This window comes from Nelumbo nucifera, chromosome 3 (assembly GCF_055504915.1).
Source record: "Nelumbo nucifera cultivar China Antique chromosome 3, China Antique-T2T, whole genome shotgun sequence".
Taxonomy (NCBI): Eukaryota; Viridiplantae; Streptophyta; class Magnoliopsida; order Proteales; family Nelumbonaceae; genus Nelumbo; species Nelumbo nucifera.
Genome location: NC_142651.1, coordinates 11823277 through 11847987, shown reverse-complemented (window position 1 = coordinate 11847987; position 24711 = coordinate 11823277). Strand labels below are relative to the sequence as shown.

Below are 24711 nucleotides of genomic sequence, written 5' to 3'. Positions count from 1 at the left end.
TTTGACACGTAATGTAGCAATTAAAGAAATCGAGAATGAAAGATGGGTAGAGAACCACAAGAAGCCTATTCTTTCTATGTACATTCTACTTCTTTCCCCGTTTCCCGTGTACATGGCATCTGATGTGTGGATCAAATGCAATTACATCGATTTTCCCAACTTAACCGAGCACTGCTTTTATAGGACTATTGAATGAATCAACCTGGTGACTGCCTAGCATCTGAATTCAGAACTTTTGGCCTTTTTCTTGAGTCACAATTCACAAGCTAGTCTTCAAGGTAGATAGACCAACTTCTCTGAAAGAGAGATCTTTGATTGATGTAACCATCACGGTGGCCTTTGCCTTGACCAATTCCGAGTCTTCTCTCCTCACTCCTCCGACAAACTCAACATCCATTCCATTTATGCGGATGACCTGATAATTAATACATAGAAGAAAAGGGAAATGGATGAGAATGCACGGCATAGCAAGCATTACGCAACCATTAGTGCAAAATGTGTAATTTGCAGAAAAAAAAAAAAGATAGGAGAAAGCAACTCTCGATGCCATGTATGACCCTGACTGATGGTGACCGGGAGAGAAAATAAGATACAACAGTATGAAAATCCATGAGCTCATATGGATCAGAAATACGATATGGGGTTCGTTCTATGCCGTCATTTAAATCATGTTCAGACAAGGATATAGACATGCAATATATCAAACCTATGCTGAACATGGCTTTCCCCGTTCTTAAGTAATTGTTTTTTTTTTTTTTGAAGGAAAGCAATTGCCTATTAAACCTTTACAGAATTTGAAAAGAAATTGAAATGCTAACAGCTTAATTACAATTCAACTATAGCCATTTCCCTGTATACTGAGATTTAGAGAGAGAGCAGATAATACACCCCGCCCACAATCCAACAATACCCACATCCAACTAAAAGATTATATAAGCAAGTTGCCTATTCTAGTGATCAATTATAAGACATTCTAATGTCATGTTAAAATCCACATATATAAAGAAATAGAAATATAGGAACAAAGTATATTTTCCACCTTCACTCACCTGCAGATCACATCAGCTGGCAATACGCCAGTGACCAGAGAAGCCCCATCAATTCCACTGCAATTGGAAGTTTGCCTCCCCTCAGGATCTTGGTTCACTTTCTTTGGTATTTGGTTTGAGTAAACCCCTGCACTCCCCCTGCAGTCACTGTGAATTTCTGCCAATGGATTCATGACAAGTTCACTGTTCCCTTGGAGCCGTAGTTTCCTGTTATCCATCTTAAGAGGGTTAGAATTGCCATCTTTCTCCATCATGTTCCTCGTCATGGCCAACGATGGTGAGACCCCAGCAGAAGAGAACCTAGAAGTTGAGTATCGGCCTTCTGTTCTCTTCCAGAACTTGGAGCTGAGGAATTCTGCACCAGGTAACATGCAACATGTGTTTCCAGCAGTGTCAGTAGTTGATATCCTTCCTGTTGATACAGCCAAGTCATGGGAAATTTCATCCAATGCCATTTCTAATCCATGCACACGGGTCTCCAGAGAACGCATCCCATTCTGTGAGCTCCCAATGAACCTCTAAATTTAAGAAGACAATATAAAATCAGAACTGGCTGTAAAATTGAAGTGTACCACTACTATTATCGGCATATACCTTAAAAGAACAGATAGGTGTTGGAAATTGACTCATCCATAGACCACCATAAACACTTAATATGCATGTTCAATGCAGTTTTTAAATCCAAATATCTAAATTGGGGATGCTTTTGACAAATCAATTCCTAAGTCGCTATTATAGGTATACATGTTCTTCGTTAATGCTCTATCTACAAATCTCCAAGTCATTTGAAGACAGTTGGAAACAGCTACAGGTGGAGGATTTATCAGAATAAAAAATAAAAAGCAAAATGAAAAATAAAGTCCTGTCATTGAGAAGATCCAACATATGGTGGATAATGATGGAAATAGAATTCTGGACAACATGATTAATCCTAATATACCATACATAGAAGGAAAGAACCAATCAGAAAATTGGGCAAAAAAGAATTAAGCTTCTACGACATACCTGGAGAAGATCCAACAGACTGGATTGTTGGTTCTCAATTTGAAGAAGCTGTTTTCGGATCAAAGATAATTCCTCATTGTCCTTTTGGTTCCCATAGATCTCTTCCGTAGCATTGCTAACCACAACAGTGGATTCAAAGCCCTCCTTGTCATGAAACGGGACAACACGAGACCCCGATCTCAACCCACCAAACCTATACCCCTTGTCTTCTAAGTTCTTATTAAAGAGGGCTCTTTTTGTTTCAGGCCTACTCTCGTTTTCCACTGATTCAAGAATCCTCCCGTCTCTGTGCTTAGAATCATCATCGCATAACACAGTAAAAGACTGGGCGTGAGGAACAGCAATCTCAAGTTTCCAATCAGCCGGCTTCTTACAATCCAGTTTGCGAAACAAGGCTGGACCCGGTTTATTGTCAGTGATCTTCAAAGGGCTCCTTTTTCTAGCAGTAGTTTCAGATGAACTATATGGTGGGGATGACCTGCTTGTCGTGATGGTTTTCTTCCTCGTTTGTGGAGTTTCAAAGCCCAAAGAACCAGAACTTCCAGAACAAGGAGGGAAGCGCCCGTCGCTGGCATTCTCTGTTCGTGTTAAAAACCAGAAAGCATAAGATATCATAGAGGTTCCACCAATGGACAACAGCTTGAGAAATCTGAACAAGGAGAAAAGTGAATAACAACGAGAGATGCAAGAAAGATATACTTATATTGAAATCATGAAATAATGCAAACAAATACAACTTGGAGAAGGTAAATCTTTACAGATGAATATCAGAAGCTGGAATTCACAGCCTAAAATCATAATCCAATTATACAAGTATCTCTAATAAAGATGAGGAAAAGGAGCCAATTTACTGCCTCTATATCCAGACAAATATATTAGCATTTAATGATAGAACAACAAACAAGAACGCCCTTACCTCTTGAAGAAGATTTGGATTGGGATGACGGAGAGACCTCATCAGGAGGGCCAGGAACATCCTTCCAGGCTTCCAACATACGGTTCATAGTGTCTCGAACAGCCTTCACCTATAAAAACATTGAAATGCAATTAACCAAATATCGCAAAGCTCAGAACAGACCCAGAAATCGTAATCGGTTGGGCTCAAAAGCGAAAAATTTTCCTACCTTATCGAACCTCCGAGCCTCAAAGGACGTCAGACACGAAGACTTGAACTCAGACAACAAATTCCTCTCCACAACAGCCAACTTCACAAGCGTCTCCGCGGCAGACTTCCTCGCAGCCCAATCTTCACTACTTAAGAAATCAATCACGCAAGGGATCAAATTTAACAGAATATTATGACTGGAGGCACCTCCGACGCCAACAATGCTGCCAATGAGCGACAACAATGCCGGTTTTGCCTTAAAGCACTCACTCTTAAGCACCTTGAAGAGCCTTGGGAGAAGTTTCTGCAGTTGCGCTGGCTCAGGATCAGGCGAAGCGTCGATCGCGGAGGCCAGGCAAAGCGCGGAACCGATCTGGCAATTGTAGTCCTGCTCAAGAAAAAGAACCTCCGTCAATGGCTTCAAGAACACAGAGAAGGGAGGCTTGGTGATCTGTGAGGCCATCGCCGTGACGGCATCGACGCAAGCCGAACGGACGGCTGAATCGGGGTCTCTGAGGCGGCGGACTATGTTGGCGAGCATTTTAGATAAGAAAGGAGAGAGAGCGTCACCGTGTGTCTCTGAAAGGAAGCCAAGGAGACGGACGCATTGCTTACGGACAGGAGTCTTCTCGGAGGAATCAGTATCGTAGATGCAAGTGAGGAACGGGGAGAATGATTCGTGAGTGAGATTCCGAGCGATGGATTCGAGTTCGGAGGTGGCGATGGCGAGAGTGTCTCGATCAGAGAGCTTGTTGAGGCAGGTAATGACTCGCTGCTTCAGATCCCTAATGGAAGCGTTTTGGGGTGGACTCAGGGAGGATCGTTTAGGCTGAGACATTGCGGGAGACGGGGAGTAATGCATGTCGAATGCCGGCATTGAGGAGGGTTAGGCGAGCCGCTCAGATTGAAAGCGGTGGTGCAGCCAATATATCCGGCAACATCGGTGGGCCTCTTCGTCTTCTGGACGGTTAGTTCAGATGTTGGTCGGTTGTGTCTTGTATGGGTTCGTTCCTGTTTCGCTCTCGCTCTCTCTCTCTCTCTCTCTCCTCTCTGTCAATCTGTCTGTGTGTCAGTCGAGAGACGATGGATGCTTTTAAACTTATATATTTCGGGAGGAGAGACGGAGGACGTGGGAAGGAGGGAGGGAATAGTGAAGGCAGAAGCCAAGTAGTATTATTTTTCACTTCACTCAATTACAACAAAAAGCCGGTTTGTTCGTTCGTTTCGTTCGTTCGTTCGTTCCCATCATCTCTCGCATCTGGACGACTTAAGCACCGCTGGAAAATTCTTTTTCTTTTTTATTTTTATTTTAACTAATAATTCTGTTTGTCCGGTGACCGGTAAATAATATTTAATTACCAAATATGTACTTATGTAGACTTTCAGAGAGAGAGAGAGATCAAATTTCAAATTTGTATTATTTATTAACAAGCCAAAATAATTAATATAATAAAAAAAGGAAATTAAGAGATGGACTTTAAAACGGAAACCCGTTTTGAGGAGAAAATAATAAATGCCAAGGATAAATTTGGGACTTTAGCAAAGTTTAGCAAGAAGACTTTAATAAAATAATAAATGTTGGTAATTATAAACTGCACGGAAGAAAATAAACAACCACGTGACAGTAGTAATTGTTTAATTGACTGAGAACAAGTAGTAATTGTTTAATTGACTGAGAACATTATCAAACACAAACCCTTCGTCTCTCTCTCACTTAGTTCCCTTTCGGTTATTGGTGAGGTTGAATCAGGGGGAATCGTGGACCCATTAGTTTGGTGGATGGGGTCATGCGAGGGAGAGTGACCATCTGATCAAAGGAACACCTTCTGTTTGACACTTTGACCCCATCTAGGATTGGGATCACTGAAATTGGTGACACATCTAATGGTATAGATCTTAAGTTTCCTAGTAGTCCTACAGTCTACCTACCAACGTGTGCTGGTTTGAGTAGAGGACACCTTTTATTTAAAGCTCTAGGGAAATAACCCTGTTGAATATTCCTTTCTGAGAGGTATTGTTTGGCCATTAATTGCGATACTTCAGTTGATTCATTTTAAATAACTACTGCTGCTGCTGCTATTACTATAATGCCAATTAATGGGTAATTATCTCCTTGTTTCCATTGGATTGGAATATCAAAATGGCTCCTCGTATTAAAAGATTTGGCTAGTGGAATTTTGAGCCCATTTGACTTTTTAACTGGTTGGGGAAGGAGGAAGAAGCCCGTGAATTTTATTAAGAACATAATCAATGTAGATTCGAGGAGGAGAGAAAAGAAGTGATGGAAACTGGAAAAAGGAAGTAAAGAAGGAAATGAATATAATTATAGCTGGATATCCCCTGACTTTATGGGGAAAATGGTGACAGTGAATAAGTTAGATTCATGTGAGCCCATGAAATGAAAAGCAGTTTTTTCCCCCTCTGAGATCCTGGTTGAGCCTGACCTGTTATTATCCCAATTGCAATTGGGTTGGCTTTTCCTGAGAAAATGAAGTTTCCTATACTCAATTTTCTCTGAGAATTTTCTTTCTTTTATTATAGGTAGACGGATTGTCTCAAACTTTGAAAGCCCACCAAGAAATTTCAACAGAGTCCTGTCGAGGTAAGCATCAATTGTTACAATGCGGCCACTCCAGTGGATTGGAGGCCCAATAAGATTTCATGTGCTTACTTCATCACCCTCCCCTTTCCTCATGTGATGATACTGCGGTCTGATGTTCATTTCCGTTTTCTATCTGAAAATGGATGAATTTCTAATTCAATGCTTGATTTTGCATTGTTGGCAGAAGAAGATTTTTGATATGATGCATACCAACTGTGGGGGAGGCTGACGTAGACTAGACGGCAAAGACTTGACCAGCTTTTTAGAGGATTTCATTTCATGTTCAGTTGGGTGTGGAAAGGAAATGAAATGGCATGGAATTCTCCCCAAAAATTGATTCCTCGGCAGAAGTTTTCTTGACATATAATATTCTGCTTACCTATACCATTTTAATTAGTTTCTTCAGCCAGCAAACATGCTGACTTGGAAGAGCCAATTTATTTCATAAGCTCTACGTGTGTTGCCAAGTGTGGAGATACTTGTAAATTTGGGAAAAGGTGACGTGGCAAATTATCTAGTGATATTGGGTTGAGTAACGACAGCTTTATTCCTACAGCCAACAAACATACTGTACTTTACAAAACCTTGATTGCTTATGTTTGTTTCTTTATTTGGTTAGCTTTAGATCTTTCATGTCTGTTAGGTCAATATTAATTCAATAAGATAAAAAGCTCCCCTCGTATCCTCTTTTTTCCATTCCTACGTAGAACTCTCTCTCTCTCTCTCTTGGAATTTGCAACCTAAAGCTACGTTTGGTTTCCCTGTTAAACAAGGAAATGAAGATAATTTTCTAAGAAGACAATACTTGGTAATAAAAAATCAATTTCCGCATTTTCCTTTTTTTTTTTTTTCTAATTTCCACAGTTTCTTAACAAATCTGAATGGTTGAGAAAAAAATGAGTACTAGGAGGACAAATCTCTGCTTGGAAAATGACTTACAAACAGAGTAGAAGGAATGTCATTTTCCTATGACTATCACTTACTTATTTTAAAAACATTTGTTTTAAACAACTGTTTTACATACACCCAGATACAGAAAAGTAACAAATTTTTTTTTTTTTTATTTGAAATGGATGGTTTTCCTTTTAATATTATATATACTTCTGCGTGCAATCAACCAAATGGAACCTAAAACCTACACACGCATAAATGAATATGAAGTGTATACAGGAAGAGGAAGTAGAATTTCTTATAAACACGACATTTATTATTCATCGCCTCTGCCAAGAAAAGAAAAAATCTAGTAGTTAATTAAATGGTGCAAATACTGCAAGGAAAGAGATTATTGAAGATAGCACCATCCTTCCGGTCCCGCATATAGAGAGGTTAGAGGCCCCACCACTGAGTCACGGACCACGTCCTCTGATGTAACAGCAAGTTCAAATGATGCTTAATCACCTCTGCTTCGTAAAAGAAAACTAATTTTCTGCTTTTGTAGAATAGTTAGTTAATATAATCTCTTTTACGGTCAATTTCCATACGATATGAACTCATTAAACCTGTTCTAACTTGTAACCCAGATTTCATCGCAGAGGTCGAAAAGAAAAGAAAATTCTGCTGGTTATAGATTGATAGATAGGAAATGTTCACGGGCTAGATTCCTTGCATGAAAATGAGTCGCATCAACCGATAAACAAGACATGGCTTCATGGATAGCCAGCCATAAGGCCGATAATGAACAACTAAACGGGGGGAATTCACATCTTTTCCCCACAGTATATCTAATACCGTGTATTGGGAACATCTCCTGATAAGTTGGGGATGAGATGTTCCCAATGCACGCTGAAATGGGAATGTGGGGGCATTAATGGGGTGAGACACTAATTAAGCGTAGCAGTCCGGAGCAGGGTCTCAGAACTTAGGTAAACTTATTGGCAGTAAGTGGACAAGAATTGCCACAATGGAAGGGACAAACGGGAACATACTCATTTTATTCTGTTTTGTACACAAGTACTGCAACCTGCTGTGCCTTTGTAATTTGTAAAGTTCGAGTGCATATGAAAATATGAAATTGCTTTTAGGTTACAACCCCCAAAAAACAGTCATTCATCTGGATTTCGGAGGAGCATCATCTAGTATAGCTACAAGGTGCCCATATCATTGGCCCAAGTTTTAAGCGTTAATTAAGGTTAAAAAAGAAAAGAATCAATACAGATTGTTGTCATTGTTGCTTAGAAAAGGAAAGACACAACTGGATGGGTTTTTAGACAATCTGATACATATCTCATAATTACAAGGAATATTCACCGGTTTTTTTTCCCCTCTCTTGTGTAGTTTTCGTTGGAATAATTTAATCTATAAAGAGACAGTAGCACCATTGTTATGGGAATGGGAGGACCTATTAATAAACTGTGTGCCATGATGCATCCTTGAAAAGCTAGTAGCTCCACCCTCCATGTATGAGGTAACTTCAGGAAGGCAGCATTTTCAGGGACAAAAGGTATCTTCGAACAGAACCGTCCGATATAGATTTTGGCTGCATCAGTACTAAAGAAACAATAATTGGAGAAAGCAAACAAAAAAAACTGCAGGTTTAATTCAATTCCTTCCTATAGAGAGGAGAGAGATGAATGGATCAATAGACAGAGAACGTGAGGTTAGAGAGGAAACCGAGATTTTCACGTGAGATAATGACAAATTGGGAACATGCCGATAAGAATCAAAAGCTGGAACATAGGATGTGGCCACCAATAAGGAACTAATGATTAAATTTAATCCAAATTACTCAAATTTCTAAAACTGTATAGCTTCTTATGGGATTAGTTATATTCATCAATGAAATATGAATGAAGAGGGAGTGTATGAAAGTAGGTGGCTGTCAGGACCCAAGAAAGAGGGGAGTGAGAAGATAAGAAGAGTAACAACAGAGATAAGGCAGAGATGTAGGGAATAATGAGTTAGGCCCAATGAGGCGCGATATCATGTTGGTGGGCATGTCGTGTTGGTTGACTCCATGAAAAGCAGACAACACCACCCCACCACCAATTAGCCTCCCGCCGGGTGGCTTTGGCCTTTGGGAGGCTAAGGAGGAGGAGTCACATGCCACATGGGGGGGGGGGGAGAGAAATAATTTGAGATCCGGCCGTCGCTCTTAATTTGCTCGCTTGCTAGCTCCTTGTCCATCCCCCCTGGCCCCTCATGTGCTTGTTTCCTTCTATCACGCGACACGAGCACATGTGGGTTGTGTTTGGCTCTGTGAGAGATATGTATTTGTTTTAAATAATGGGGGCTAACAGGATATATAGATGATAAAAACCAAGGGAGGGGACGGGGGGGGGGGTGTATGTCTAATTGTCTACTAGCAAGAACATTCTCTGTTTTGATGATGTTGTGTAACACGTGGCATGCTTTTAGTGGTACCACGTCTCTCTCCCTCACATGATCAAGTGTATAAGGACTGAAGGATGGATAAATCATATATATATATATATATGTGTATATTTATTTACATGGACCCTACCTGCAGCTGCAGGTTTCGCCATCAAGCCATATTGGGTTCGAACTTTGACGTGGTATATTTGGGTAAAGGACGGGAACATGCAACGTGAACATGGACATATATGAACATCAACAAACAAACGCCACACTTGTACCGAGAAGAAATTTTGAAAACTATAAAATTAAATATGAATGCGACCTGACCTATACCTTTATTATCTTGAATTGTTTCTCTTTATCATGTTACTTACGTTTGTGTAACACCAGCTCAGTCTCAGTCAAACTGCTACGCTTACCCATCCATTATCAGATTTTCAGAATCTAAACGATTGGTAAGTCGTTCTGCCACGTGAACGGTAGAGATGATTTGTATCAAGTTTCCATATGTGTATTGTTGTTGACACGTCAGAATTTTTTCTAATTATTAGGACAATGGACATAGGGTGAAAATTGAACATGCAAGAGAAGCTTAATTAGTTGGTTCAATATTGGATGGTGGGTCATGAGAGCTAGGGATGAAGGGGAGCTTTTCGTTTAATTCTTTTCATTAATCAAACTCACTTTTGTTGGATCATGGATGTACAAGGAGAGAGCAATCTTAAAATAAAAGAAAAAGGGGGAGAGAGAGAGAGAGAGAGAATTTACTACTGTTTGGATGAGTGGAAGGACCATGTGGAGGGGAGCTGTGTTAGAGGGCAGTGCTGATGGTGGTGGTGGTCCCACCCCTTGGGGTTGCTGTGTCGTGGGCCTGCACAGAGCATGTTATTATGCTAGGTGGTATCACATAATCCATTGCCATTAATAATAATCACACATGGAAGCAACAAGGCAATCATAGACTCTTCTTTGGCTTCATCTCTACTACTACTACTACCTCAACAATTGAAAAGTTAATTAATTTTGAATACAAACTAGCTGGGATTAATTGTCTGTCATTTCTTTCATCGATCATGATTATTATTATTATTTTTTTAAGATTAGATATAGCAATCAACAGATCTAAACTAAATAAGTTGAAACGCCGAAGCAATAATACAAATCCATACTGTTGTTATTGTTCCATGTAATATTTAAACGCCAACGGAAAGGTATAACTAAAAGAAGAATATTTAGATCGATGTTTTCTTTCCTATTCTTAGATTGCAAGTAAGCTACGGTTAGAATGAGGTGGGATGTTACATGCATACAACAGCTAAATAAAACAAGAAAACTCGAGAATTTTCCGAGCTTTCTATTTTCTGAAAAAAGGTGAACATGAGTAGTATGCTTTCCCACGACTTGGTTGCTTAGAGAAATAATCTCGGGCATTTCTGATTTCTATCAAACCAAACATAGCCTTAAAAGACAGAGACTTTACAACCAATCAACAAAGTGGTAACCAATTAGCTAGGGTAGGGTGGTTTTCATCATAATGCATGGGATTTTTTGATTTATTTGTTCACGAGATACATCCTATAAGAGGCGATTGCAAGAAGTAGATTAATTAGTGTGTGTGCATGATCGATGCTATTCACCACATAAAATAAATGAAACTGACCTTGTTAAACTCCATTGAAGCGAGAGGTCAACAGACTGGAGGGTTAAGATTAACTCACTGACTTTGACCAAGAGATTTTATGAAATGGGATCCGTTCATCCATCTAATGGCCATGGGAAAGCGGTTGCTGGGTCAGAAATTGTTGGTATACCTACACGGATTCCGCCATAAAAAACTGCCGTAAAGCAAGAAGCAATAGAAAAGTGAAATTATTTAATGGTCGTCCTCTTAAGTCTTATGAAATATATATGTTACTGCAAATAGAGTGTTGGGCTGGAAAACAAACAGTAGTCTTCCGATCCGTAACATAGAAATTTGAACTTGGCATTCTGCTTGTCTTCATTTGGGAGTTGAGAGCTGAGGCTGACACTCAATAACATTGATTGATTACCAAGTAAGTCCGGACGCATTTCCACCTCAATCCTTGGCTTTAAGGTATACAGAAACAACAAGAGAGGCTCCTATTACACACGCCAATCAACAGTTCAAAAGGTCTGTTGGCAGTTAGTTAAGAAGTGGAACCTGACCTCTGTAGACCGTAGTTCAGCGCTTTGAAATACAGAGTTGAACTATAATCAAGGTAAGGCCTGTGACTCTCTCTGATGGAGGACGTACCCATTCTGAATTTGTTTTGCATTAATTGCGTTGAGACTTATTCAAGAAAAACGGCTACACCCTTTTTCTTTTCTTTCCCATGTTTTCTTCATTCGTTTTCCATTTTTTTTTTTTTTTTTGAGGGGGAGGGGGAGGATGAGATGGGGTTCTAATAAGTTAATCCTTCCTTCATATTACATAAAAAAATCTCCAACTTAAAAAGATAACTCAGAAACATTTGCAGAATATCATTCATCCTGTTATATGAAACTTAAAATTTTAGCAAAATACTAAATAAGTAACTGTATTGAAAATCGCATTCTCCTATCAATAGAGCAATTGCAAGTAAAACTATGCAATTTTTGTGATTGAATAGAAATTTGGTTAGGCCTGGGTTGGAAAATTTGGGTTTTGACGTCATTTTGGATCCAGGCAGGCCTCCATGTTAGTGTTGGCCCTTAACCTGCCCAACCCATCTAATTTATACCCCTGTTTTAATAGAGGTTAAGAGGAAATGAGGAATTTAGGCTACATTTGGCATTCCTTATTTTAAGGATTTATCTCCTTTTGGCAGTTAAAATGCCCCTATGGTTACTGAGTTTTTAACTACAAAAAAGATGCCACAGATATTGACTAATGGAGAGAGAGATTTAAGAATGATCTTGTTTGAGAGAATAACTGTAGATTTTATCAGAGGAAATTAAGGCCTAAGAGTGAGATTCTATTGTGACTTCTTATATTTCTAATAATTTAATTTTAAAATAAATAACCACATGTGTGAGAAATGAAGGAAGGAGGAGGCCCCTGTGACTGTGAGCATCCAAGTAAGAGAACTCTTGGCCTCCCTCTTTCCTCTTTGTAATATAGAAAGATGTACATGCAAATAACAGATACACGGAACAATGCTCTCTTACAGATTGTTTCATTTAACAGTCTGTAAGACAAAAATATCTGTTGGTAGGTAAGTATCATACCCACAATTAGTAATTGTGATTTGTGACACAGCAGAAAAATCAGGGGTACAGCTCAACCCCCCACCACACAAATATGTCTCATTCATACCCAGTTTTCTTGAAAGAGCTTTGCCAAGATTCCCTTCATTATATTATCAACTTAAATGCTTCTACCACACGTAATTGCTATTTGCTTCCAACAATTGCTTTTCTACAATTCAAGCTCTCTAGCTGTTAACACCATTGACTGTCAATGCTTTAGAAGCCCTCTTAATCGCTGCTACAGTAGTTTGTTTTCACTCTTCTACTTTACTGCATTCTTCACATGACATATGTCTATCTATGGTTGACTAGTGATGATTTGCGGATTCTGGCCTGTCTGCTGGTGCACTCTGAATTTTCTGTAAAATATTCTGAGAACATCCCTCAATATCTCTTTGAATTCCATATAGAAACGGGATCTCAAGATTGTGGATGGATGTACCCTAGTAATAGATTAAAAAATGAAATCAACATGTACCACACAGTTACATCATGAAGTACTATCCTGCAACTGTATAAGCTCAACCCTTGCATAAATTTTCCTATGATCCAACTACAAGGATACACAAAGTCTACTGCTCATAGAACATGAAACCAATTTTACCTACTTAAACTAAAAGGGCTCCTAAATTAGTCCCTTTTCATCTGTACAGCATCTGGAACTTAAGACTAAACATTCAAATACCCAGCTTTATAAAATAGCTTGACATTTGCACCTTGGAGCCATCCACAATGGTTCAAAATGTTAATGCCAAAAGACAGAATCTCAAGATTTTAAATAGGAGACTAGTCATCTTTGTCACAATAACTTCATCAGATTATACCAAAAGTACCACAATATATATATATATATATATATATATAGACTTCCAAACTTGAATATGCAGCTTTCTTTTCTAACAGAATCAAAACTGTTCTTAAGAGTCAGGTTTCTCAAATGTCAGCTTTGTAGGCATGATATACCATCTTCTTGCAGTTAAAGCCAACATAATCTTAATGGATTCACTTTTGGAACAAACTAAGAAACTTATGAAGCCTTCTCCCACTAGCCAAAGCCTCATATGTCTTAACCAAAACATTAAGCTTTAGGTTGGCCTCATAGACCCTTGGCATTAATACTTTTCTTTTTACGTTTTAGCAGGACCATTTCAAACCAAGGAAAGTAACACCAGAACAAAATACAACCTAATTAACAAGACTACATAAAAGATGACTGTTTCCCTTGTTTTCCTTGAGTAATCTTCCCAAGGCTTCTGCATTATCCAGATGAAAACTGGGGCATGTGCATCTCCTCTGCAACTCACCAAGAGATGCAGGTGGACTCTATTAGTTCAGCAATCTGCTTGTTTGATATCAAATTATCATGTTCAGCATGGACTAAAATATCCTACTTGGTACTTCTCTCCCAGGCCCATTCAAAAATATTAACAAATGCTCAGCCTGAGCCCGCCCAAGTTGCAACCCTACCTACCACTTGCAACATATTTTAGGAGCATCAATTACTTAACTGCTGACAATATTCACTTTACCAAATCAGATGACCATTCCATGAGGTACAGTACAATGTTACTCCGAAGAAATTAAATGAATATCATGTGATGTTCTGTAGTTTTTTTTTTTTTTTTTCATTTCTTTCACAACTTTCTTCATTAAGGAAACCTGCCCTTAAGAATCACCAAGTTCCTGCTACACCTGCAGGTAGCATTTGCCTTCAAAACATAAGCTGCCTCATCCCTCTATTTAGAATATTAGAACCATTAAATAATTGATTAAAATCTATTCTGACACTATCAATCTTGATCCTGCAAATTTTTGGCTATAAACTCAAGAAAGCAACTGCAGTGGTTAATGGTCCACAGAATGTTACTTTGTCCAGTCCCATCTCAAGAATGATCTTTTGACTGAAGGAAATATATAACAACAGTTTTTAAAAAGGATACAAGCTCTATAAAGTCTGAAAATATCACAATATCTGGTAAGAAAATAAATAATATCTGAAAAGAAAAAGAATCTATAATTTGTTTTCTAGAATTGTTAGAGATTTTTCTGACAGATCTTTGTTCATCTTTATGCAGTGAAATTTCATTTTACATCCAAGGTGTATGAATTATTAAAAAAAAAAGAGCAAACCATAACACACCTCTTACAGGCCAGAGCAACCTAAGTAAATGTCAATCCAAAGCTTCTTAGAGGGGTAAGTAAACAACAAGAGAAACAGGAACAGATGCCAAGAACTAGTTTTCCTAGACTAGGCAAACCATTAGTTGGCTTCTTTTGGAATACTTTATAACATCAAATAGTCACTCAACACTCAAGCAGAAAATATAAAAACAGTAAGCTAGGAAAAACTGGCAAGGAACAGTAGTTGAGTCCAGAATTATTTCACCAGCCAAAGATATTGTGATGTAGACTTTAATTGTGAAATCAAGAGGCCCTTCCTCTGTGTCCTGTTAGGTCTGTAAAGTTTGCAGTGCTAACTAGTTAGAGGCCTAATACAGAAGTTTTGAGTTTGCTCCTTAAAATAACTCAATTGTCCTTGCCTTTTAGTATCAGTTATGTTGATCATACAAGGAATATTAACATTTCTCGACATCATTTGTACAAGGCATGTACTATGGCGGACATAATGGACCAGAGATACTGACAATAGCAGAAGACAAAACTATTTCTTCTACAAATATCGATATCATTACTATTCAGCATGAATTGAAAAGAACAACACCTATACATTTCTTCTTATAGTCTAGTTGTAAATTTACCTTCAACAATTGCATCTTTCCAATACCAGCAATTCTTTATATGTTTCACAAGTGTAAACTCAAGATCAAAAAGAGCTTTCATTTTAATGCTAGAAACGAAAACTGATAAGCAACAAAAACACAAGTGATGACTGATGAACCTATTCGAAACACAGTAGCCTGTTGCATGCAGAAGCACAATTGCATGTTTTTTTGCTCTCTTGTTATTTCACAGCAGACAACCAATCGATTTTTGGAATTGTACAGGTGAACTAAGGCACCAAAATAAAATCTTTCTCTTACTTCCATGAACGGCAGCGCTCTTCATCAATAGGCTTGAAACTTGGAAATTTTATCAAGTCCATGAACTAAAGCTTACCACCAATTCGTAATCTCTTCCATTTCTTTCTTGTTTTAACCATCAGTTCAGCAAGCAGACATCAAATCCATGACCTAGGATAAGAAAGAGATACAATAAAATTGGAATAAACCCATTATCCAAGATTATGTAAATCATAAAATTTGACTAGAGACGACATGAACGATCATCAGATGAGTAATGCGAAGGTGATGGAAACCCATAGCCATGGATCAACATTGGTCGAAGCACAACCTAGGTTCTTTATCGAATATAGTAAGTTCCAAACTCACCCCGTTCCCTCAAGTGTTGCATAATGACAGATCGACGAACCTAATCTTCTTGTTGAGCACTCAACATTTCACTAATAAATTCGTCTCTACGTTGACAAAGAAGAATCATTAGAAACTGTCACAAGGGGAACAAACCTTACAAAGTCGCTAAATAAATTTGTCTCGGTATAATTTCACACAATCACAAAATTGTATATGTGCATGCTTTATTATACGTTATTGGGCTGATTGGGTTGGACCATCGAAAGCACATCAAAGTCCAAAAGCAAGATCTGTTGTTGGGGTTCCACAGCCTAAGCCCAATTTTGAAAAATAAACCTGCCTGTTACTCAAGTCAAGGCTAGATTTCATATAGACTATAGTGCCTATTTTGGACATTGTAACCCATGTATGAAGTAATGGGCTTAAGCCCATAAGAGGGCACTTTTTCTTACAGATCAAGTAAGAAGGTAAACATCTAAATTCTAAATCGCCTGGCATGATTGTCGAATCGTTTTTCTTTTGTTTCGAATCATGTTATCTGCGAAAAAGGAGGAGAATTTTGAAAAAAAATAAAAAATAAAAAGTGCCAATAACCATTCCAGATCTGCTACCTACAAATTGTTCCCACATTTAATTTCTACTTACCTACAGAGCACCACGCCGTGTATTGAGAAGGTTCCCATGAATGACTTAGGGAGATATTCCTAATGCTCTACTCCAATGTTACGTGGGTAGGGATATAGGGACCACTTGTGGGCAGCAAATCTGAGCCCGCCACCAATTGAGTATGGACTATAACGGTGAAAAGAAGCAGAAAGGCCCACGGTTTAAATCAAAGTTGGTTTAGGTCTACAGTCCAACGCCCATCATTTAGATGTAGCAGAAATGCAGAAGGCGACCGGGTTGACATAGCTCGAAAAGCCCATCACCATCAGAACGGGACCAGTGTTGCTACTGGTTCAGAGTACCGTGATAAGCTAATGTTTACAGTACCAGTGAAAAAAATTCTGGGCTGAGCTGGATTCAACATATTTCAGCTCTGTGGAGCAAGTTAACGTAGAAAAATCGAACAGATATCTGGTATCTCAGAAATTCAAAACAGCATTACCAGACTTATTTTGTAGGCACGATTCTGTTACTGTACTCGGTAAAAGACCCTTTAATAATAACACTTGCAATGGTTGAATACAAGGCTATGAAGACTGGACTCCATTGTGTTGATCTTGAGAAATTATGTCATAATCCTTGCAAGTGAACCGCTTTTTAGAGGTCCATTCATCAATGAAACTAGTGCAGCTCAAGGCAGTTGGGTTATTGAAAACGATATAGGATTGGTCTGCTACGTTGAGGGCGAATGGCTAAGGCCATGAATTAAACATGAGAGGAGTGAGAAGAAGAGCCGAAAATTGGATGGTAAAGAATGGGAAAAAAGCTCCACTCTGGAAGATGCTTGGCCACAAATTAGCAGATGGAGTAGCTTTGTTTCTGGAAAAGATAAAGAGAAAAGAAAAATATGGTTGTACTGTTCCAAAATCTAATCAACCGGGGTACCTTTGTCTCTGAAAAAGAAAAAAAGGGAAAACTATGATTGTACTGTTTCATTTCTCTTCTCGGGCATTGTGGCTTTCTGGCCTGAATATTTTCGACTCGAGACCTCCAATTGATTCCATCTAAAGACCACTGTGCATCTGTGAATCATCATCCACGTTAAACTATGGTTTGGCGCCCAAAAGGGAGTAAGGACAAATGTCCCTTCCTCCACCAACCACTATTCATGGATCAACTGAACTGTCAAGCCCACAGTGCCTTACAACGTGTTTACACTAAATTAAAGTTGTTGGAACTTGACCCGGGAATTCATATTTAGTTTGTCGTTTGATTGCAATATAAATTTCATTTGCACTGCTGTAAATGCATGGGAAAGCAAAAGGATTGAGTGTAAATTCTGGTTTAATTTTGCTCCAGATTTAGCATTCTTTTATTTGTTTAGGAGAAGTAAAATGAAGTATCCTCTTTAAATGAAAGAGAATGAAGATAGGAGGCCTATCTATCTAGGAGTAAGGTATGTGGAAGACAATGTCGTCCCCTCTTTTTCAGTATCAGTGAGTGCAAAAGAGACAAAAATTATAATTTTTTTTTTTATCAAGGTAAGAATGTGGTGTGGGCGGCTAGTCAGGCCCAGCACATTACAGGTTGGGAGGCCCAGCCCACTACGGGTTGGGAGGCCCATCCCACTAATGCTTGCAGAGCAGTTAGGCGTATCCACCAGGACCTGTCACCTGACTTCATACAGCCCTCATCTGGTGCGTTCATTTTCACCTACCTCTATCTCGCTTAAGTATAAATAAGAGGTAATTCTCCCTTGACAAGGGATCCAAAATCCGAACTCTGATATAGCTCTTTCATTTACTTTCGGCACCCACCTCGCTTCTTTAGCATTCCACCCTGGGGCCTAGACCTATTCATGGGCCGAGTCGGGTTGAGCTCGGGCCGGGCTTTCACTCTGGATTAACAGAATTTTCTAAGGCCCGAGCCCGAGCCCGGCCCGACCATCGGGCCTACAACTTGGGCCCGAACCCGGCCCTCATAAAAAGCCCGAAGGCCGGGCCTGGACCCGAGCCCGAAATTTAGTCCATACTGTTAGCGGCTGAATAGAGAGAGAGAGAGAGAGAGAGAGAGAGAGAGAGAGAGAGATTATAAAGAAAAGAATAAAAAATGTATATATTAAATTATAAATATTATATTATTTATATTTTATATAATAAATAAAATACATATTATATATTTTATAAAATATGTAATGTTGAATCAGGCCGGGCCGGGCCGGGCTTTTTTGACAAATCTCGAGCCCGGCCCGAAACACAATCGGGCTTACTGTGTTTGGCCCGAGGTCAGGCCCGCGGGCCTAATTACATGACCAAGCCCGACCGGGGTGCGGGTCGGGCCGAGCAGGGCCATCAGGCTACCCGGCCCATGAACAGGTCTACTGGGGCCCCAGTGTATCCAAGCACTATCACTGAGGCCTCGTCTGCACCTCCTCTTACCTTACACCTCATACTAACTTGAGCGTCGGAGCTTTTGCCTCGGGTCTCTACCCGGGGCCTCTGACACCTCTTGTTTTGCAATACCTCGGGTCTCCAGGAACCTCGCCACCAAGACGACAACCAACAGCCCTCGGCTTCTACCATACCCAGAGAGGGAGCACCTCGCCTTGGCTTACCCTATCCAGAGTCCTCAAAGCCTTCGGCCTGCCTTCGAAACTTGGGAGTGAATTTACCTTGTTGCCCTCGGCTAATCCGAGTAGCAACAATTGGTGGTCTGTGGGAACCGTTGCTAAGATGAAGAACTAGGAATAATCAGAACCTGGTCACCTATGAGCAATTTCAGGTTGTCCTCGATCGTTTGGGCCACCTTGTATGGAGCCAACCATAGAGTTGTTAGGCGTTCCGCCAGGACCTGTCACCTGACTTCGTACGACCCTCATCTGGTGCATTCATCTTCACCTACCTCCAACTCGCTCAAGTATAAATAAGAGGTAACTCTCCCTTGACAAGTGATCCAAAATCCCAGAATTTTGATACAGCTCTTTCATTTACTTCTTGCACTTACCTCGCTTCCTTAGCATTCCCCCCTGGGGACCCAACGTATCCGAGGACTATTGCTGAGGCCTCGTCTGCACCTCCTCTTACCTTACACCTCGTACTAACATGAGCGTTAGAGCTTCTGCCTCGGGTCTCCACCCGTGGCCTCTAACACCTCTTCTTTTGCAGTACCTCAAGTCTCCGGGAACCTCGCCACTGAGACGACGACCAACAGTCCTCGGCTTCTACCGTACCCGAAGAGGGAGCACCTTGCCTCAGCCTATAGTCCTCAAAGCCTTCGGAACTTGGGAATGAATTTACCTTGTTGCCCTCGGCTAATCCGAGTAGCAACTGAATGCAAATCCTGATTACAAAGCAACAAAGCAAAACTGAACCAGGTACCAATTTTGCACCCGTCAAGATTTGTACTGCAACCAAACGCAGCCTTAAAATCAAAAAAAGATGGCCAGTCCAGCGGAGTTAAGGAGCGTAATTCACCCAACAAAGCAAATAGATCTCCTCTTTTCTGATTAGTGAAAGAGCCTTTTCTGTTTGGTTTAGTAGTGCCACTGTGCCAGCCATGTAAATTTACAGGTTAGACTGACAAAAGAAATCTTCTTTTTCTACTTTTGTAGCTAGAGATGGTTACTTAAATGTTAGCCAATTAAGGAGCTGAAGATGAAAGGAATTAATGATGGGCAGTTGCCCTACCAACAACTGAGCCAAATATGTCTGAATGAAAAAAAAAAAAAAGGAGACTGTATCACAAGGGTTAGCCAATATGAGGGCAAGCTCATGTGATCCAACACCTTGGGTTTGCTGAGTGTCGCCTTGCTCTGTGATTTAAAAACTCTTGTGCACACTTAACCATCTTCGGCTCCACTACCACTAGCTAGTGCTCGATCAATGGGCGTCTCAAGACTTGACCAGATGCATTCTTTAGACCAGAGTGATCAGTATGAGACGATTCGGCTGTGTTGGATGACTTTAGTAGAACAAATCTTTGTGAACTAATACAATTATTAGATTCTGAGTGTCTAAGGCTTTACAAGGTTGCTCTGCACTTGTACAACAGTGGATTGAAATGAGTATTATAACATTAGTTAGCACTGGTCGGTGGTGAATCAGAATGGACTTTCTAATGTGGGGATCACTCTTTTTAACTGTCGGGCCGGTGTCAGTAGGTGGAACTGGGGCCAATTTTAAGCAGATACAATCTGACACCGGAAAAGCTAGGAAATTAAGCCCCAAGAGAGGGCCCCTATTGGTTGGGTCCGAATCATCTGAAAGTTATTGCTTGGGATCCATGATGTGTGAATGATAGTAGTTAAGCTTATTAATTAGCTTAGCAGTTGTATTACAATGTTGTAAAAACCAGACTGTGTTCAACTGGAACCCAGACCCCTTACTGCTTCATTCAAAACTGGAAAAAGAAGAATATATACAGGTTGATGAATTGGGAAAGTGGGGAAACAAGGCCCTTTTCTGGCTCGATGTGCTTGTTCTTACCATACCGATACAATGAATTGATTCGATGTAGTACTTGATCCATTGTGATTTTCTTAGTCGGAAGCAAGGTTATCAGATTTAGGGTAGTGAAAACAACAATTCACTATCAATAAGATGAAAATTTACAAAATTGACCTTTTTAAACCTGGTAAGAGAACAAACAAACCTATATTTGTAGAGAAACTTGTTGTGAATATATATATATATATACACACACAATGTACTTGTTAAACTATGTTGGTTGTTATGTTATAAAGGGATTTAATTATCCCAGAAAAGAACAAAAGAAAAATAAAAGATATAGTAAATCATTGACCCTCATGGAGCATCTATAGGACAATGCAAATATGTCTAAGGTACAAAACATGTTTTGCAGTTTCGCTACCACAAAAACCATTTGCATCCCATGTCTAGAAGATATACGGCCAAACATTGAACCCAAGGTTGAATACTTGGGTTGCAGATGCTAATACACTGAGGAGTCGAGCAGGAAAGCATATCCCTCGAATTTTCATCTCCCAAATTACTGAGTTAGTAATTAAGACACCCTTGAATTCTTATTCAGTCTGACTTATCCACACACAGAGAGAGAGAGAGAGAGTTATTTTGGAGGCGAAGTTGGATTCAATTATATATGGGAATGGGGGGGGCGCAAGTTAGGAGGAACTAAAGAAGATTGGGGTAGTGTAGGGATGGTGGTATGAACATACCCCACATGAATGAAAAGCTCCATACCATGGTAACGAAGGGGGAAGAACATCTCCCTAATTACTTTCTCATGCTCATCCACCACTATACAATTTGGGGTTTTAAATACAAAATGGTTGCAACGGCGGTGTGGATCGAAGGACAATTTTCTCTCTCTTACTTTCTCTCACTCCACTAGCATCGAACATCTCCCTTACTTTGTCTCCAATCCTTTTCCCCAAACTGGTTAAAGAATGTACCGTCGTCATCATCAGCAACAATAACAACCACACATACCCTTCCAATTTCTGCACCCAATGACCTTAATTTTAGTGGCCTACCGGCAGCTATTGATGGGTGATGGATCATCCTCTCTCTCTCTGATTCATGCGTAGGCCATGCTATTTCATGTATATAAAAGGAACGAAGTAGCTTAGATACATGCATGCAAAGAAATGGAGTATGGAGCATGGACTGTGAAGTTGGTTAGGGACCCGTATCCCACCAGCCCCTGCCAAGAAGGGGGCGTTAGTGGGAGGAAAATGGACTCTCTCGACTCCAGAAAAAGGAAAAGTGGGGCGAAATGTTGGGGGGTACCACAGTTGTCAACTTATATACATTATTGAGATGCCAATCCAACGACATTTGGCTCCTAATCATCAACATCGTCAAGGCTTTATATTATTGTTATTATGAATTAAATGAAAATTACAAAACCAACGAGGATATATATGCCAATTAACTTGAGATATAGCCCTTCTTCTTCTTCTTCAACTGTGAATTGGGCACGGATAATGGATGGGGATATTTTTCCTTCATAGATTAGTTGGGAGAAACTATAGAGAACTTGGTGAGTGCTAGTTCTGATGTTCAATATTAAAATGGTTGAAAGCGAAGTGTCGATGCACAAGTGTGAGACATGAAAGAGTTTTTTTTCTGGTTAACCCAATTCTTTCAAGCATTCCTGAAAAATAAATGTTTTAATGCGATAAGTCAATTGGGTGATGATAACTAGGCAGCAAGTCGAGCATGCAGATAGCTCAATCACTTCAATTCGTTGTGGATTGCGACAGCCATACAGAAGGTGTTAACACCCATTATCTCTTTAACGTTCATTTTAAGAAATGGGCGTCATTAGAAGACATCTCTGACGTAGACATCAGCTATTTAAAGCTAATGTAATATGTTCAGAGAGAGAGAGAGAGAATAGTCTACTGTTGATGATATCAGTGCCTCACAGCACATGCATCTCAGTGATCATTGAAAATATATCTCGTATTTGTCATATGAAGATATTCCCAATACACGGTTGAAATGTGGTGTGAGACCATTGTAGGAGGCGCTGATGCAAACTCTATAATGTATCAATAGCCTTAAGCCAAAGAACGTAAATTTTGGAGTATAAACTTTATAGTGGTTGTCCACTCACATTTTAGTAGCAATAAGGTCCACCACAGAAACTCCAGCAAAATATATTCACAGCACACAAATCCTACTTTTAGGAAGGCAGACATAGTGATCAAGTTAGTGGCCTTTTGTTTGTACAATACAACCCAATGTATTAACAAAGCAAAATGATATATATATATATATATAACAGAGGAAAGAGGAGTGTTAAGGGAAGCAAATTAAAATTTAAAAGAATCATCCTTAATTTACAAATGGAATATATATACATGCATGCACCAAAAAAGCTTTACAGTACGTTAGTTATTTGAGAACTCAAGTGCAACTGGCACTGTCACATGCCATATTTCCTAATTCCTGTGGACCAGGCCCATCATCTTTCACCTCCGTTCAAAGCCAGAGCCCAGACCCCAGAGGCTCTTTTCTAGTTCTTACGCCACACACTCACACCTACATCAATTCAGCCCCCCCCACCCCACAATGTTCCACAGCACATCTCAGCCCTTGAAATTAAAAACATCTCTCCATGATAATATAATAAATTATGAGACATCATCCGAAAATGTTCTCAATACTTGATTGAGATGTGCTGTGGGACGTTGTCGGGGGGCTATATCTATATATATTCCAATAAGAAGACCAAAGTATTAAAGATATCATCATCCCAATTCCCAACTGCTAACACGAGTTAATGGATAGAAAAGATATGTCACGTAGTTCATCAGTGAGTGACATGTGTGCTGGGCGCGTGCAAAGTGATAAGGTTTGAGATTCCAAGTTGAAGACTGATGTTGCCACCCATTTTGATTAAGCTTGTAGTTAGATGAACATAATAATAATAATAATAATAATAATAATAATAATAATAATAATAATAATAATAATGTGGTAGATGTAAATGTCGTGTTAAAATCATAAATGCATGTTCTTAATTAATATTGCACAACAATTTAAAGTGTGTGTTCGGGCCATTGACCGTCAATCACACACCCACAAGGAGAACAACACCAACATTCTCATGTTATTGATGGTAGAGTGTCCATAGGCCCTAGTTTGATCTTCAACATGTTGGAATATCCAATGGCCATGTGACAAGTCACATATTGATGGAAAAATATTATTTTATGGTAATCTCTATGTAATACTTTCACACACAATCATTCACTTCTTTTTTCTCAAATTATTATTTATTTATTTATTTTCTATAAAAAGAAATTTATTTGATTGTTTACTTGAAAATATTTTATGCATAGAGATACCAAAGTTATTGGATTACTATGGATCTTAGTTCCAGCACTTACTGGGTCAATGGATACCCATTTGACCCAGTGTAGACTGGATGACCAAGTGGTTAGATCCTTAGTCAACATGAGACACTTGTCTCAAATCTGATAGAACATGAATTTTACTGTTGATGAGCACTTATCTCAATTGGTTATTTTGGTTAGTGTTTGTTCCTAATAACAGGGAATTTACGTCAGAGAAACATGCTATATAAGGGGTCACTCCCAATTGCTTCAAAGACATAAGATAAGCTCATTACTGAGAAAGGAAAAGATCATCTCTCCTGCTCCAGCTACAATCAGATTCAGCAGTTTTCTCTTGTACTTTGTTTAAGAGATAGGTGTCTCGGATCCCATATTGTGTGGCAGTTGCACTTTTCTCTTTGTATGCAGGTTTGGAGCGCCCATGTATCAGTCGTCCATCTCTACATCTTCATGGTTCATCAGTTCTTTTACTAGTAAAGTGTAGGAGTCAGAAATAAAACTCTCTTCCCAGTAAATTTTGGCAATTTATCACGAAAAGCTCATGTGGATAGGTTATTTATCCA

General features: G+C 39.5%; 1 protein-coding gene across 1 annotated transcript; it reads right to left on the bottom strand.

Annotated features, from left to right (window-relative positions):
* LOC104596165 (TORTIFOLIA1-like protein 4) lies at positions 1–4234 on the bottom strand. Its single transcript, XM_010257220.3, has 5 exons — positions 3179–4234; positions 2971–3079; positions 2055–2632; positions 1050–1567; positions 1–415 (listed from the first exon to the last, which is right to left on the bottom strand). The coding sequence occupies exons 1-5, from the start codon at positions 4034–4036 to the stop codon at positions 403–405; spliced, it is 2076 nt and encodes a 691-aa protein (XP_010255522.1). The 5' UTR covers positions 4037–4234; the 3' UTR covers positions 1–402.
* Between the last annotated feature and the right edge of the window lie 20477 nt (positions 4235–24711).